This window comes from Corythoichthys intestinalis, chromosome 9, assembly GCF_030265065.1.
Source record: "Corythoichthys intestinalis isolate RoL2023-P3 chromosome 9, ASM3026506v1, whole genome shotgun sequence".
Classification (NCBI taxonomy): Eukaryota; Metazoa; Chordata; class Actinopteri; order Syngnathiformes; family Syngnathidae; genus Corythoichthys; species Corythoichthys intestinalis.
The window spans coordinates 34211159-34225772 of NC_080403.1; the positions used below are offsets into that span (position 1 = coordinate 34211159).

The window sequence follows — 14614 nt, forward strand, 5'->3', positions numbered from 1 at the left end:
TCATCGAGAGGCAGTTTAAGTGACTAACACCATCCAGTGGTAAAGCTGAGAAGTACCACAGAATGTAGGCAGAATTTAAGCTTCTTGTGGAGGCCATATTCAATAATATTTTCATAATAATTTGCTGCAGGCCAATAAAAATTGGGCATCGGGTCATGGTTTGGACACCCCTAGCATACATAAGTACATTGTGCAACCGTCAGCAAAAAAAATGGATGATTAATGACACGCAAGACGACGGGTAAGAGTTGGCTACCTGTCGAGTCGACGACGTGTCCATTTGGCTGCTGTCCGCCAGCAGACTCGACACGGATACACACGTCCTGCCTTTCTGACAAAGTTCCCTGAGAGGAGAGGTAGCTCGGCACATCGGGAGGGACGATCGTCTCGTCTACGGAAAAACAAGCGCAAGCATTAGAGCGTGGCTTTCCAACCTCCTCGATTTTGACATTTGAAGACTCTCACCTGTGTTTGTGACGCTGCAATCTTCGCTCTTTTTCCTTGTCTGGTAGATGATGCACACCCACACCAGGGAGGTGACCACGATGCTCGTCACCACGGCGATGACGACAATTCCTACTGTGACCGTGCTCAGGCCCGCCGGCGGGACGCAGGGGCCGCGGCGCCGAGTAACCAGCAACTGGCTGTGAGCGCGCTCCGTGCCCAGTGTGTTGGACATGAGGCAAGTGTATCGGCCGGCATCCTCCAGGGATGCGGCGCCAATGACCAACAAGTGGTTTCCGGGAGTGAAGTGATGACGATCGGTGGGGTGCACGGGCTGGTCGTTGTGCAGCCACGTGATTCGGGGTGGAGGGCTTCCCAACGCCTTGCACTGAAGGGCCACCGTGTCACCCACTACCACGTTACGATCCTCAAGATCTTGCGCCAAGTGGGGGGTTTCTGCGAAGAAATATACATAGCTTGTGAAAACTCATGAATTTCCACATAGTAAACTATCTAAGAATCAAGTCACACAGACATTGAGGATTTGTATATTCCTTCTTCAATGAATAATGTTGACATATTTAGTTCATAATTAATTGAAAAAGCAGTTTTGACATCTTCGAGAACTATACGTTTGTTTTCCTCTCGAAATACATCAACTCATACATTAACTCTCACCCCTGAAAATATTATCTCAAGGTTTGTATCCCAAGTTTTGTGTGAGCATCTGTAGGTGGAACCATCATAAGTAGTGCTGCAACGATTAATCAATTAACTCGAGTATTCGATTAGAAAAAAATATTCGAATAAAATGTTTAGGGCTGTCAAAATTATCGCGTTAAAGGGCGGTAATTATTTTTTAAAATTAATCACGTTAAAATATTTGACGCAATTAATGCACATGCCCGCTCAAACAGATTAAAATGACAGCACAGTGCAATGTCCACTTGTTACTTGTGTTTTTTGGAGTTTTGTCGCCCTCTGCTGGCGCTTGGGTGCGACTGATTTTATGGGCTTCAGCACTCATGAGCATTGTGTAATTATTGACATCAACAATGGCGGGCTACTACTTTATTTTTTGATTGAAAATTTTACGTATTAAAACGAAAAGATTTAGAGGGGTTTTAATGTAAAATTTCTATAACTTGCACTAACATTTGTCTTTTAACAACTACAAGTCTTTCTATCCATGGATCACTTTAACAGAATGTTAATAATGTTAATGCCATCTTGTTATTCATTGTAAACAAATATAATAAACAAATACAGTACTTATGTACCGTATGTTGAATGTATATATCCATCTTGTCTTATCTTTCCATTCCAACAATAATTTACAGAAAAATTTGGCATATAAACATATAGTTGGTTTGAATTGCGTTTGAATTGCGATTAATTACGATTAATTAATTTTTAAGCTGTAATTAACTCGATTAAAAATGTTATTTGTTTGACAGCCCTGAAAATTTTATTGCTTCGAGTATTTGTTTAATTAAAGTGGCGTTGTAATAGTTTATTTTGAAAGTGTTTGCATTTAGTTTTATTGATAAGGGTGGATACACTGCCTTCTGGTCTGCCTCATTTCACATGACTGAATCCAACTGCTCCCTGTTAAGACCAACATAAGTTTGTGTTTGAGCTAATGTTTTCTAATGCATTCGTAATTTCGTTTATAGATATAGTTAGCCGTTTTTTGTGGGAATATGTGTTTGAACCTTTTGTTAAGAGCATTGTAAAAAACAAAATGTTAGCATTTTATAGCATTTAAGCTAGCAGACCTTTGCTATGTAAGTTAGCCAATTCTGTTCTACATAGATCATTAAAAAAATAAAATAAAATTATACGGTTTGAGGCTCAGCTCAGGTATTTTAATTTTTCATGTTCCTTACCCGATTACTCGATTTTTCGAACTAACTAGTTCATCGATTAATCGCCTACTAAAATAATCGATAGCTGCAGCCCTAATCATAAGCAATGTGAAAACTGCTAAAAAGGTGCCATCTTTATAGATATTTGCTGCTTAAGTGTTTAAAATTAGGGTAAAAGTATTTAAATAAAGCTTGTTTGAAAGACCATCTTTTTTGGCTATTATGATCTTTTGTTAATTAAGTTTGAATATATCATAATTGATAACGTTACAGTTCCAGAAAGGTTGTCAAAAGCACAAAAAATAAAAAGGCCATCTGAAAATCTCATTTTTCAGTGCAACAGCTCACAAAAGGCAAAACGTGTCACTTTTTCTAATTCCGATTGCCAACTGAGAATGGAAAGAACAGATGACAATACACAAATAATGTGAGGGAAAAAAAACTGACATCAGTGAACATCTTCAGGATACGTTTTTATCTACCACGAAGAGGATTTCTCCAGGGACAAAGGCCCCCAGAGAACAATCATTCTAGTGTTTCCCCAGCAACTACACATACTAGTGAATGCAACACAATACTCTGTGCGTGTGTGTGCTTGTGTCTATCTCCGCACACTGAGAACTTCCCCTCACAGTGGGAAATACAGATTAAGAGATCTCACTTAACCCACTTCAGTGGTCAGTCTCTCCGCTATCAATCTTCTCTCACTCTCTCCGCTCCACCATCCATACCTTCACGCCCCCTGCCCGCCACACACTCCTCCTTTCCCTGCTCATCTCGGGATCCCATTTTTCTCGCCAACATTTTTCCAGACAGGGGCCCCTCCAAGGCCGCCAAAATCCCCTCCGTACCCACCCCCTTCTTTTCAAACCCAAACATCACAGATTCAGTCTATCAGCATAGCCGCTTGCTTCTATATTTTGCTTCGTTGAGAGGATTAGTCTTCAGTCGCCACAGCCTCAAGTACATTCCTAACGGCAAAGCACCACCAAGACCTTTTTGGAGGGCAACCTGATGAAAACAATTGCCCATTTATTCTTTTCATCAAGAGAAGACCATGGATAAGGATGATCTTAGTCGGCTCGCTTTGGTTTGAACCAACGGCCGATAAACTGAGAGCACTCAGGCCTGCAGTGAAGCAGCCATGACTGGTCTCCCCCACAGAGAGTGGAGGTGTAGTGGTGGGGGTTGTTTGGGAATGTCTAACAAACATCCCTCTGTGAGTTGCTCTTGCTCCCCCAACAATCCCCTTTGACCCTAAACGCTGGCCTTTGACCCCTGACCCAACGCAAGGCCACAGCTGCTGAGGAAAGGAAAAATATAAAGCTGGCCATTCTACCGCTTCCCACATGAGAGCTGAGCTATTTACAAGACGCTGCCTTTGGAGATGTGGGAAAACTATCAGAGCCAACATGAACTCATTGGCTGCCATTGACTGCGTTAGATGTCCAATTCATTTTGACTGGAAGGGTTGGCAGCGACCGTATGCTGGCAGCACTGAAACATGAGCATTCTCACCCAGCCAGTCATCATGAACATTATGCTCATGTTGCTGCTCATATTATTTCATGCCTCCTCCCAGTTCAAATGGCACTGAAACATTAACACATGATTATTCACTGCCAGTCCTCCCTGTTCAAATGAATAGGACATATACCGCTGTCAATGGCAGTGAACAAATTACAAAAAAATGCTCTGAGATTCCGGGGGTAAAAAGAGTAATGTACTCGAGGATTGAGTCAAAGGGATCCATGGATAGAAAGACTTGTAGTTCTTAAAAAATAAACATTATTATGAGTTGAAATAATTTGATAATGAAAACCCTCTTGATGTTTTTGTTTTTATACAATTTCTTAAATTAGTTTAACTAGTAAGTCACCATTGTTGTTGACGTCATAGGGCGGTGACTAGGGCATTGAGCATCGATAGGAACCAGTTCTAACACTCCGGTTCTCCCGGAAGCGTTTGAATTTTTAAATACTGTACTGCGATACTTCAACTATGGCAACATATTACCTTTTAAAATTTATAAAAACACATAGACATGTACCTCCATTTAAACTAAATCCCATTTTACAATATATAGTTAAAAAAAAAAAAAAAAAGTTTTAAACATGTTACTGCCCCACTGAAATATTTTTAAACAAGGATAACGAAGAAAAATACTTGTCTTTATTAAATACTTCAGTGAGTCAATCCACACACGCTGTTGAGAACACACACACACACACACACACACACACAATAAATGTCCACTCACACAACCGCTAACAAGCTCAACAATGTGTCAATCATCATTGAGCTTGTTAAACAGCTTCTTTTAAGTATAGCGCTCCCAGGCTTCTCTGGCAACATCAAAGCCTGAACAGCTGTCACTCATTGTTAACTTTAACAAGCAATCTCATAGCGCACTGTAACCAAGAAAAGCAGCAGGACAGAGAGACATCTCTAGTTTGTTGGCTTGTGGCAGCACATTAGACGTATCTAAAGCAGTGGTCTCCAAACTATTCCACATAGGGCCGCAGTGGGCTCAGGATTTCATTCCAACAAAACAAGACAACACCTATGCACCAATCTGGTGTCTTACTAGTGAAATCAATTGATTGCAGTCAGGTGCTGCTTGTTTTAGCAGAAACTTTATTGGTTAAACTGTCGATCGGTTGGAACAAAAACCAGGACCCAGAGCGGCCCTTAAGGACCTGTTTGGAGACCCCTGATCTAAAGAGTCCATATTCATAAAAAACTATCAATATACAGATCGTGATATATCGCCAAACGATATTTTTTCCCAGCTCTAATAGATAGTTTGAATATTTAATGCAGTCGATCTTTGAGAACCACTGATTTAGGCTCAAGTCCTAGCTAGGCCAAAACATGAGCAGGAACTAATTGATAGCTTCTTACCAAGTACAGTCAGCGTGGCGTTAGCAGACACAGTTCCCGCTGTGTTTTTGGCCGTGCAGCTGTAGACACCCATGTCTTCCGACTTGACATCCATGATGAAAAACACGTCATCGTGAGGCATAACGTGCATTCGGCGCTCGCGGGCGGCAGGGAAGTCCGTGCCGCCATCCTTCTGCCAGGCGATCTGCGGAGCTGGGTGGCCCTCGGCGGCGCACTCCAGCCTGGCGTTGTGGCCCGTCCTGATGGTGCTGTCCCTGGGAGTCTTCACAAAGGATGGAAGCACTGTGGACAACGCAGACCAAAAAGCTTCAATCAAAACCAATAGAGACAGAATTATACTCCAGGGAGCTTTCAAACACCAAGATGACTGCAGAATTAAGAGCAATGCGCCAGGCTAAGAGAAAAGGCAGAGAAGATAGAGCGGCAAAGAGATGGCTTCTGTCATGGAGTTGAATCAATTGGTTACAAATAGCAAGACAAAGAAGAGTTTTGTTCAAGTGAAAAAGGAAAAAATGAACTTAATTGCTCTCGCTCGAACGGAACAATTGATAAGCAGATAAGTGAAATGTCAACAGGCGTTTTATTTAGTGGAAGTAATGCGATCACACACATATTAACAGATAACTGATGGGTTTTGCTCTAAAGCTTTGTCATTAAAGAAAATGAAAGAAAAAAAACAAAACACTATTTACTAGAGATGTCCCGATCGATCGGGATGCCGATCATGGGTCCGATCACGTCATTTTCAAAGTATCGGAATCGGCAAAAAAATATCGGCCATGCCTTTTTTTAAATATATACCGTATATATCAGGGGTCGTGTTAACCGAATATTTTCCGTCATTGACCGATTTTTTAAAACGGTGACGGAAAAAACTGAAGTCCATCCGTCATTTTGACCGGTTGCAATTCACACCCCAGACCACAGGGTGGCGAGTGAGCTTATTAATTAGCTATTGTCTCTCTTGATGCATGACGTCGTTGGCCTTACTCTGAAAAATGTCAAGGCAACTGAGTGTCCGAAGTTTCCTCAAAAAGCCCCAAAACGACGATGGTGTTGATAAAAGAGGTGAAAAAACAGGGACTGCACAAGCGGGCACGCAATTCAAGTCCATGCGCACCAGGAGGAAAGTGTGAGACTACGTTCAGGCCACAGCAGGTGAACTGTTAATTTCATTGTTCCATATGCTACATATGGTAGGCTACCTAACTACTGGGGCCACAGTCAGCTGTTTTTGTCACTGCGGAGAAAAAGTTACATATTCATCTGCTTGATGTGTGATGGCACGGTGTGGATTCTCTGTTAAGCTTGTTCGGACAGAATATTAATTTAAAATGAATGAAAACTAAATACTATTGAATATGCTGAAGCGGTATGCAATGTTAAGAGTCTTGTTAGCTGTAGGCGCACTATCCTAGACCCCTCACTATCCACTCGCGGGGGCCTGCGCTTGTCAGTGACGTTCCTTATTCTCGCTATATGATTATACAACTTTAACATTTGTTAATAATACGCTCTGTGTGTAGTATCATCCATCGCTTTTCCTTTTTAAATGGGCACTTATAAGCGAACGCAAGAAGTAACAACGGGAACATTTTTAAACAGGCATTTCACGGGGGAGCATTTCGACTCTTCGGCCAATCATATAGCGAGAGCGAGTGGATAGAGAGGGGACCGCGCGCGGCTCTTAAGTGTCTCTGTCACGTGACTGTCGTAGCCGGTAACGCGCTCGGCCAAATGGACACACAAGTACGGAAGGTGAATTATGCCAAACAAAGGGTCACCACAATGTCATTATCATCATTTTAAAAAATTAAGTGACGGGTAAAAATAGATTATGACCGGATTTTTATGACCCTGTCAGTCAAAATGACAGACAACGAAAAAGTCTAGCGCAACCTCTGGTATATATATATATATATTTTTTTAATTAAATCGTTTTCAAATTGTATTTAACGTTACAGACATAATATGTTACACTCATCCAGAGTCTTTAGTTTAGGCTTAAGGTAAGGTTATCAAATTTATCCCGATAACGGAGGTAATTAATTTTTTAAAAAATGTATCACGTTAAAATATTAAACGCAATTAATGCATGCGCTGCACGACCTACTCACACATTGTCACACTCAATCAGTATTGGCACCGTTTTACCTATATAGAGAGATGAAAGGCTGCACATAATGAGTAGAGTGAATTTTGGCAGCCTTTGGAGCCTTTTTTTAAATGGCTAAAGCCTTACAATCCCTCTCCCTACTATTAGAAATATCATGGGAAGCAATGTGGGGAAGAAAGGTAGTAATTGATCTTTTTCTTATCACCTTATGTTATTTCCCAACGCAGAGAAGATATATCAATTGGTAGCACTACGCACAGTCATGGTTCCACTTCCCATCATGCATTTGGGCTAGGGCTGCAGCTATCGAATATTTTAGTAATCGAGTAATCGACTGAAAATTCTATCGATTAATCGAGTAATCGGATAAAACAAATATATTTTTAGGTGAAGAGCAATTATAGATATACATGAGAAAACAAGACATTTTATCATTTTCAGTCAATCAATGTCTTTATTTTTGATGTATATTGTTAAAAACAGCCAACAATTGTATCTCAGATGTAACTAGAATTTTAAAAAATGACTAATTCACTGCTTTCACTCAAAAAACCTTTAATCTTATTTTTAAAAAGTATATATATATTTTATATATATATATATATATATATATATATATATATATATATATATATATATATATATATATATATATATAAACACACCTAAAAATGCCTTTACGCTTGATAACACACATCACTTAAAAGTTAGGATTTTTTCCCACGTTTTTCAATTAAATATCTATTTGTGTCAAGCCATTTTTAAGTTCTAGTTAAGTTTTAAGTTAGTCTAAACTGTAAGTCCTGATAGGATTTTGAGTTTTTGCACTGTTCAAAATAAATGTATGATACAGGCTGTATTGGAGCACATTAGGGACCAGTGCTACTTGGTGTTTTATCCATCAATGACTACTGAGCTAAAATTGATAGTTAGCATTATTGAGTTTTTATTTGACACCCTCATCACTCCACAACGCTATGTTATGTTAAAGCCTGTATGAAAGACACGTTAGCCACGCATCGAAAGCGGTCTTAATTGAAACCTAGCCCTCCGCAATGCTAACGTAAGGTGAGCTAGTAGTGACAGTAATGTTAATCTTATATATTAGCGCTTAGCGCTCTTTATTAGCGCTTAGCGCTCTACTGCTTTAAGATGGCGGCTGTTTGCTAACGCTGCCCAGACGCGGCCTAGTCTTTCACATTGCATCTAGTTCAACATACATGTGATCTCTATGAGAAGCACCAGATGCTACCTGTTACCAATGTAGCATTGTGCGGGCTAGTATTTAGCAACGTCGGCGTCGTTTGTGGCGGCTGTCGGCTGCGGTAAGTTTTTTTTTTCCCCCTTCTTCCTCTCCGCACGCGACAGCGCGTTGTCCCGCATTAAAAGTAGTCCTAGCAAAACGTGATGCTTAGAGCTGTCAAAATAAACGATTACTCGAGGTGAATAAAATTACTCGGATCAGTTTTTAAACTCGAGTTACTCGAGTTGCTCGAGTATTCGTTTCAGCTCTAATTTGGGCATGGCTAGAGTATCATTTACTGAAAGCTCAACAAATACACTAGATGGCAATATTTAGTCACAATATACAAAGTGACAAGTCTTTCTAGCCGTGGATCCCTCTCACAGAAAGAATGTTAATAATGTAAATGCCATCTTGAGGATTTATTGTAATAATTAACAAATACAGTACTTATGTACTGTATGTTGAATGTATATATTCGTCCGAGTTTTAGTCATTTTTTTCTTAATGCATTGCCAAAATGTATATGATCGGGAAAAATTATCGGGAATGATTGGAATTGAATCGGGAGCAAAAAAAAAGCAATCGGATCGGGAAATGTCGGGATCAGCAGATACTCAAACTAAAACGATCGGGATCGGATCGGGAGCAAAAAAACATGATCGGAACAACCCTACTATTTACTAGTGGATAGTACTAACAGAGATTACAGCTATAGCAACAAGCATGCTAATAAAAATCTTACCAATGACAATGAGACGGGCCTTGCTGGAGTAAGTGGAGCCTAAATGGTTGGTGATGATGCATTGGTAACGCCCCTCGTGTGCGAAGGTGACGCGCCGCAAATGCAGGATAGTTGTGTACTCCATCACGTCCGTTCTGTCGGAAGTGGGGTCCTCTTGTTGAGCGCGCACGTGGGCAAAGTTCTCCGTCTCGGCGTGTCGAAGCAGCTCCTGGTCCTTGCGCCAAGCGAAGGTCATTGGGGAAGAGCTGCTACTTGCGGCCGTACAAGTGAGACGCACGTTGCTGCCGAGAACGGCGAAACTGGTTTCTGGCTGAACAGTGATCTGGGGTTTGAGAAGGTCATCTAAACATAAAGGAAGGATATCGGAATAGTTAAGAAAACATGGAAGAGACAGTTTGAAACAGATTCTTTCACAAAAAAGAACGTTAATTCCTCAAGCCTCATGCGCAATTTTATGTGATTAAAAAGTGTGGGTAGGATTTGCAAAATAAAGCAATACAAGCAAAATTAAAGAAAATCGGTCGGATTGTATAAACGACGCAGACCACCGCGGGCACCTTGTACATGTGTTGAAGTCTACTATTAGGGGAAGATCTGGGGGCAGGGGCGCATCCGGGCCCGCACCCTGTGCAGGCATAAAGTGGCCCCGAATGGGCAATGGAGCAGGGACCGTGTTGTCACCAACCCGTTACTAAGTAAAGCGTTACTGTAATCTGATTACTTTCTTTCAGTAACAAGTAATCTAACACGTTCATTTTTACGAACCAGTAATCTGATCAAAGTTAGTCATAGACTTCATAATGTATTGACGTGTCACATTTGCCATCCACTGCATTCCTGACGTGGGCCATCCCACACTCTGCTTCATTTATTAGCCGTCAGTCACATGCAGCAATCTAATGCCGGATTTAGGTTGAAAAAGTACAAAAGCTGTACTGCATACAAACAGGAAGGATTGTCTCAGGAGTGATTTGTTCAAGGATTCAAGGTAATTATTATATTTTTCGTACCTTGCATGCATTTTGAAACGTGAAAAAAATCAATGGGAGAAATTAGCCACTACAGAATTGGCATTATACTTCGCAATATTTTCGGAAAATAAATGCTACCTGCACAGTTTTCTGCTTTTACCCAAAAATCGAGACTCTTTTACATCCATATCTATAAAGAATTCAGGGATTTAAGCATTAAGTCACAAGAATTTTCAACTGAAAAAGCTCTTTTTTTTTTTTTTTTTAACATATGGTGACCGCAAATATCCTTACTGACTAGCCTCACAGTTCGCAAGATTTACGTAAAATAAATGCTACCTGCACATTTTTTTTGCTTTTAACCAAGAATCGAGACTGTTTTACGTCCATATCTATAAAGAATTCAGGGATTTAAGAATTTATTCATGAGAATTTTCAACGGAAAAAGCTCTTTCTTTATATATGGCGGCTGCTAATTTCCTTACTGTCTAGCCTCATAGTTCACAATATTTATGTAAAATTGACCGTGTCTGTGTGTGTGTACGGCGTACTTCCAGGTTGTGCACGCGCATCTGCGCCCGCCCCGATCTTTGCGTTTATTTCATTGTGTAACTCATTTGTGTGCTGTTAATTATTGTGCAGTCAATTTAAACCCCCACTAACTCAAAGATTAAGCCTTATGTGAAAAATTGTGATCTTTCCCTTTAAATTCAAATATCGGAAAGTCAATTACATGCGATGACATTATTTTTCTGTTGTCATTTTTATGTTAAGACAGCAAAGGGAGAAAAATAGGTAAAAAGTAACTGATAAATTACTTTTGAAGTACCTTAGTTACTTTGATAACAAAGTAATCAGTTAAGTAACTAGACTACTTTTTTGAGGCGTAATCATTATTTAAATTACTTTTTCAAGTAATCAGTGACAACACTGGATAGGGATAAAAAGAACATTCGATGACGCGCAGAGCTAGAATATAGCGTTTGTTTTTAAATCTCTCTGCCAGCACCCATCCACCCCTACTCATCTCGAGGGGCCTGAGAACCCTCTACCAGTTCAACATCCACAAGCTGCTTTTGCAGGGCTAATAAACACGTAAATACTACTCACCACAGACAAAACTGCTGGATGGAGCCTGAAATACACTGGTACCCTTAAGGCTGTCAGGGTGGGCACATGTAGCATTAACACCACTCTGTAAACCATGGGTTACCAACCACTCAGGCAGCCCGTGAAGCTGGCAGTCGCACAAGAAACTGTCACTTTGGATTACACTGTAAAGGGCCAATAACAGGATACAATATTTGTTTGAGAGATTGTGGAAGTAAAAAAATAGCAAAAATGTATTTAAATTTGATTAATGTCTTTTGTAAGTTTTTGCACTAAAATTTGTGAAAGGTTCTCACAGAGTTTTAAGGTTCTTCATCTTGCTCAAAGCATCAGGCTGGATGGAGCGAATAGCATTCTGGCCCAAATTCCTGTGGGGATACAACAGCAAGTCAACAATAATCCTCAGCCACATTCGTCACAGTCATCATATACACAGCAAAGGATCCGACAGAATCCAGTTGTGTAGGTCTGAAGATGGCTGTGAAAGAGCTTATGGGATTTCTCAATCCTTGTAGAATGCACCATATGTTCTACAACTTTGTTCTTGCTCAGCAGCAGGAAACCAAAGGTCGTAGTTAAAGTTATGGTGGGCTAAACAGAAAGAGGCAGCTGGGCACTTGTAATAGCGTCTCCCTTCACATCACAGGTGTCAAAACCAAGACTCCGGGGCCAGATCTAGCCCAATACTAAAGCAAATTGTCTATTTAAGTTTCTCACAAAACTGTACCAAAACAGCTAAATGTCACTTTTACCTATGTGCAGATATTACAAAGATATTTCAGACCAACCGGGGGCGGGCTCAAAAATCTTGGTTCATTCAAACTTGTTAACAATTAAAAAAAAAATATATTAGAAATGAGCATTTTCAATGGCTTCTAAATTTGAACCTGGATGTCCATTATTTTGTTCTGTATACAGATGGTGTCGTATTGAAACTTCGTATCCAACATTATTTATTTATTATTATTTACTTTTCAGTAAACCATAAAAACTGTTTGTTTTTGATTGATTATATCGCCAAAAACAGCAAGCTGATCATTAGTATGGATTTGAGAAAAAAAAAAAAATGAGTTTGAGCATTTCTGAGATTAGTGCTTGATGCCAGGACTTTTCAAAGAGACTATTATGCTGTACGAGAATACCGTGTGATCTCTCTGTCATAGACTCCACCATCATTTGACAAGACAGTTCCCACAGACATTGCACCACGCCTTCCCGTAGGGGGCCTACCCAGGCAAAACGTTGAGTTGGCTTTCACTGTGATAAACTCAAACACATGCTGCGTCTAACGCCGAATTTAGGTGGAAACAGGACAAAGGTTTTACTGCATACAAGAAGGCGCGTCTCAAGAGTAATTTGGTCGAGGATTCAAGGTAATTATTATATTAAATAGCAACATGCATGCACTTTGAAACGTGGGGGAAAAAAAAAAAAATCAATGGGTAAGATTAGTGTAGCTTTGGCTTGAAATATTTACGTAAAATGAACGATAACTGCCCGGTTTTTGCTTTTAACCAAGATTCCAGACTGCTTTACATTCCCATCTACAGAAATTGTGCAATTTAAGCATTTTTTAACAAGAATTTCAACTTAAAAAGCTCTTTGTTTCGTGACGCCGCCATGTTGGATGACACAATACCGTAACTCTGGCTTGAAATATTTATGTAAAATGAACGATAACTGCCCATTTTTTTTGCTTTTAACCAAGAACCTAGACTGTTTTACATTCATATCTATAGAAATTAGCATGTATTTACAAAAATGTTCCACTTAAAAAGCTCTGTTTTGTGACAGCCGCCATGTTGGATTTTGTAAGAACATATTAATAATAATAATAAGCTGCTATTTCTAGCAAAAACTTTATAAATATTGATATTGATCCAGAAAAAATAGGTGATTATCTCTGCGTTCGGTGGTTTTGTGCATCTAGCATAAAATCTGAGAATTTTATAGCCATTTTAAGTTTTGTTATACTCATAAAAAAATTAATTAATCAGGATTTTACTATAGAACGACTTTGAATTTTTTGATGCCGCTGCTCATGGAGACACATATATGCCTATGGGAGGTGTCTGTTTTGGTTTTAGGTCGCTATTGGCTTTGGTTTTGAAAATATTTAAATTTTAAGTTTTTTAAAATAGGCCCCCAGCCCCTTGTCCTGTCAACTGATAGTGAAGTCTATGGCTCTGTTATAAAAGTCCTCTAAAGGAAACCTAAATCTACAATGTGGCCTGCAACAAAAATGAGTCTGACACCCCTGCTTTATATGCTAACTATGGAAGTCAGCCTCTCTTAACAGACCCCTCTTAGTAGTGAAGAAAACAAAACATTGTGGAATACTTACAGATGCTCCAGAGTCTCTAGACCAGCAAAAGCTTTCTTCGCCACAGACTTGATCTTGTTTCCAAATAGAGTTCTGCCATTTCAAAAGCGTGAGAGAGGTTGGGGAGAGAAAAGGGACAAGACAGAAAGAGCGGAGCACAATTAGATAAAAAATCTGATGAAAGGAGGGGAATGAAAATTTGAACTGTCTAGAGCAGGGGTGCTCACAATTTTTTGCTCCAAGATCTACCTTTTCAAGGAGACAACTTCGCAAGATCTGATGTTCTGTTTTTTTCCCAAGAAAGCTCACAAGCAATGTACCGTATTGGCCCAAATATATGACGGTGTTTTTTGCATTGAAATAAGACTGAAAAAGTGGGGGTCGTCTTATATTCGTGGTCTAGATGTTATACTCATTCACGATGCTAGATGGCGCCAGATATCATTGAAGCGATGCTCTGTTGTTACAGATCTCAGCTACTCTCAAGTTTAACCAGTTTGCATTATTTTATTGCAATGTTTTTCCTTATTCAGCTTTGTTTCAAGACTACAGTTACAGTTAGACTTCACTTTGATCGTTAATGCCGTTATTCCAATTTTGTTGTTTTATTGCAATAGATTGGTTTATTTACATTTAAAAAACCGAAGCCATTCATTTACGAATGTGATTGCACTTTAGTTTACATATTTAAATGTTCAGATATTAAGATTTGAATGAGGCAAAATAACATGCTTTTTCTCTCAAATATATTGTTAAAATCATTTGTTTCGGATGTACTGTAATTATTTTCTGTATAAAAATTAATTTAATCTTTTTTTCTAACTTGAGTCTTGAAAAAGAAGGGGTCGTCTTAAAATCAGGGCCGTCTCAATACAGTATGTTGTGAGCTA

At 39.6% G+C, this 14614-nt stretch overlaps 2 protein-coding genes across 5 annotated transcripts in view; one reads left to right on the top strand and one right to left on the bottom strand.

Annotated features, from left to right (window-relative positions):
- The window catches only part of slc25a26 (solute carrier family 25 member 26), a 99510-nt gene extending 91649 nt beyond the window's left edge, over positions 1 to 7861 (top strand). For all 3 annotated transcript variants that reach the window (XR_009064303.1, XM_057844802.1, XM_057844803.1), the window contains one exon: positions 513 to 7861. Coding sequence is in view for 2 of the 3 variants with exons in the window: in XM_057844802.1 (XP_057700785.1) it covers positions 513 to 516 (4 nt within the window). In the remaining variant the exon portion in view is untranslated. The remainder of the gene's footprint in view (positions 1 to 512) is intronic.
- Positions 1 to 14614, bottom strand: part of lrig1 (leucine-rich repeats and immunoglobulin-like domains 1) — a 62997-nt gene that overhangs the window by 12534 nt on the left and 35849 nt on the right. For both annotated transcript variants that reach the window (XM_057844800.1, XM_057844799.1), the window contains exons 10-16: positions 13746 to 13817; positions 11698 to 11769; positions 11402 to 11565; positions 9321 to 9662; positions 5217 to 5498; positions 466 to 900; positions 257 to 391 (exon numbers count right to left, since the gene is read on the bottom strand). In XM_057844800.1, coding sequence (XP_057700783.1) covers positions 257 to 391; positions 466 to 900; positions 5217 to 5498; positions 9321 to 9662; positions 11402 to 11565; positions 11698 to 11769; positions 13746 to 13817 — 1502 coding nt within the window. The remainder of the gene's footprint in view (positions 1 to 256; positions 392 to 465; positions 901 to 5216; positions 5499 to 9320; positions 9663 to 11401; positions 11566 to 11697; positions 11770 to 13745; positions 13818 to 14614) is intronic.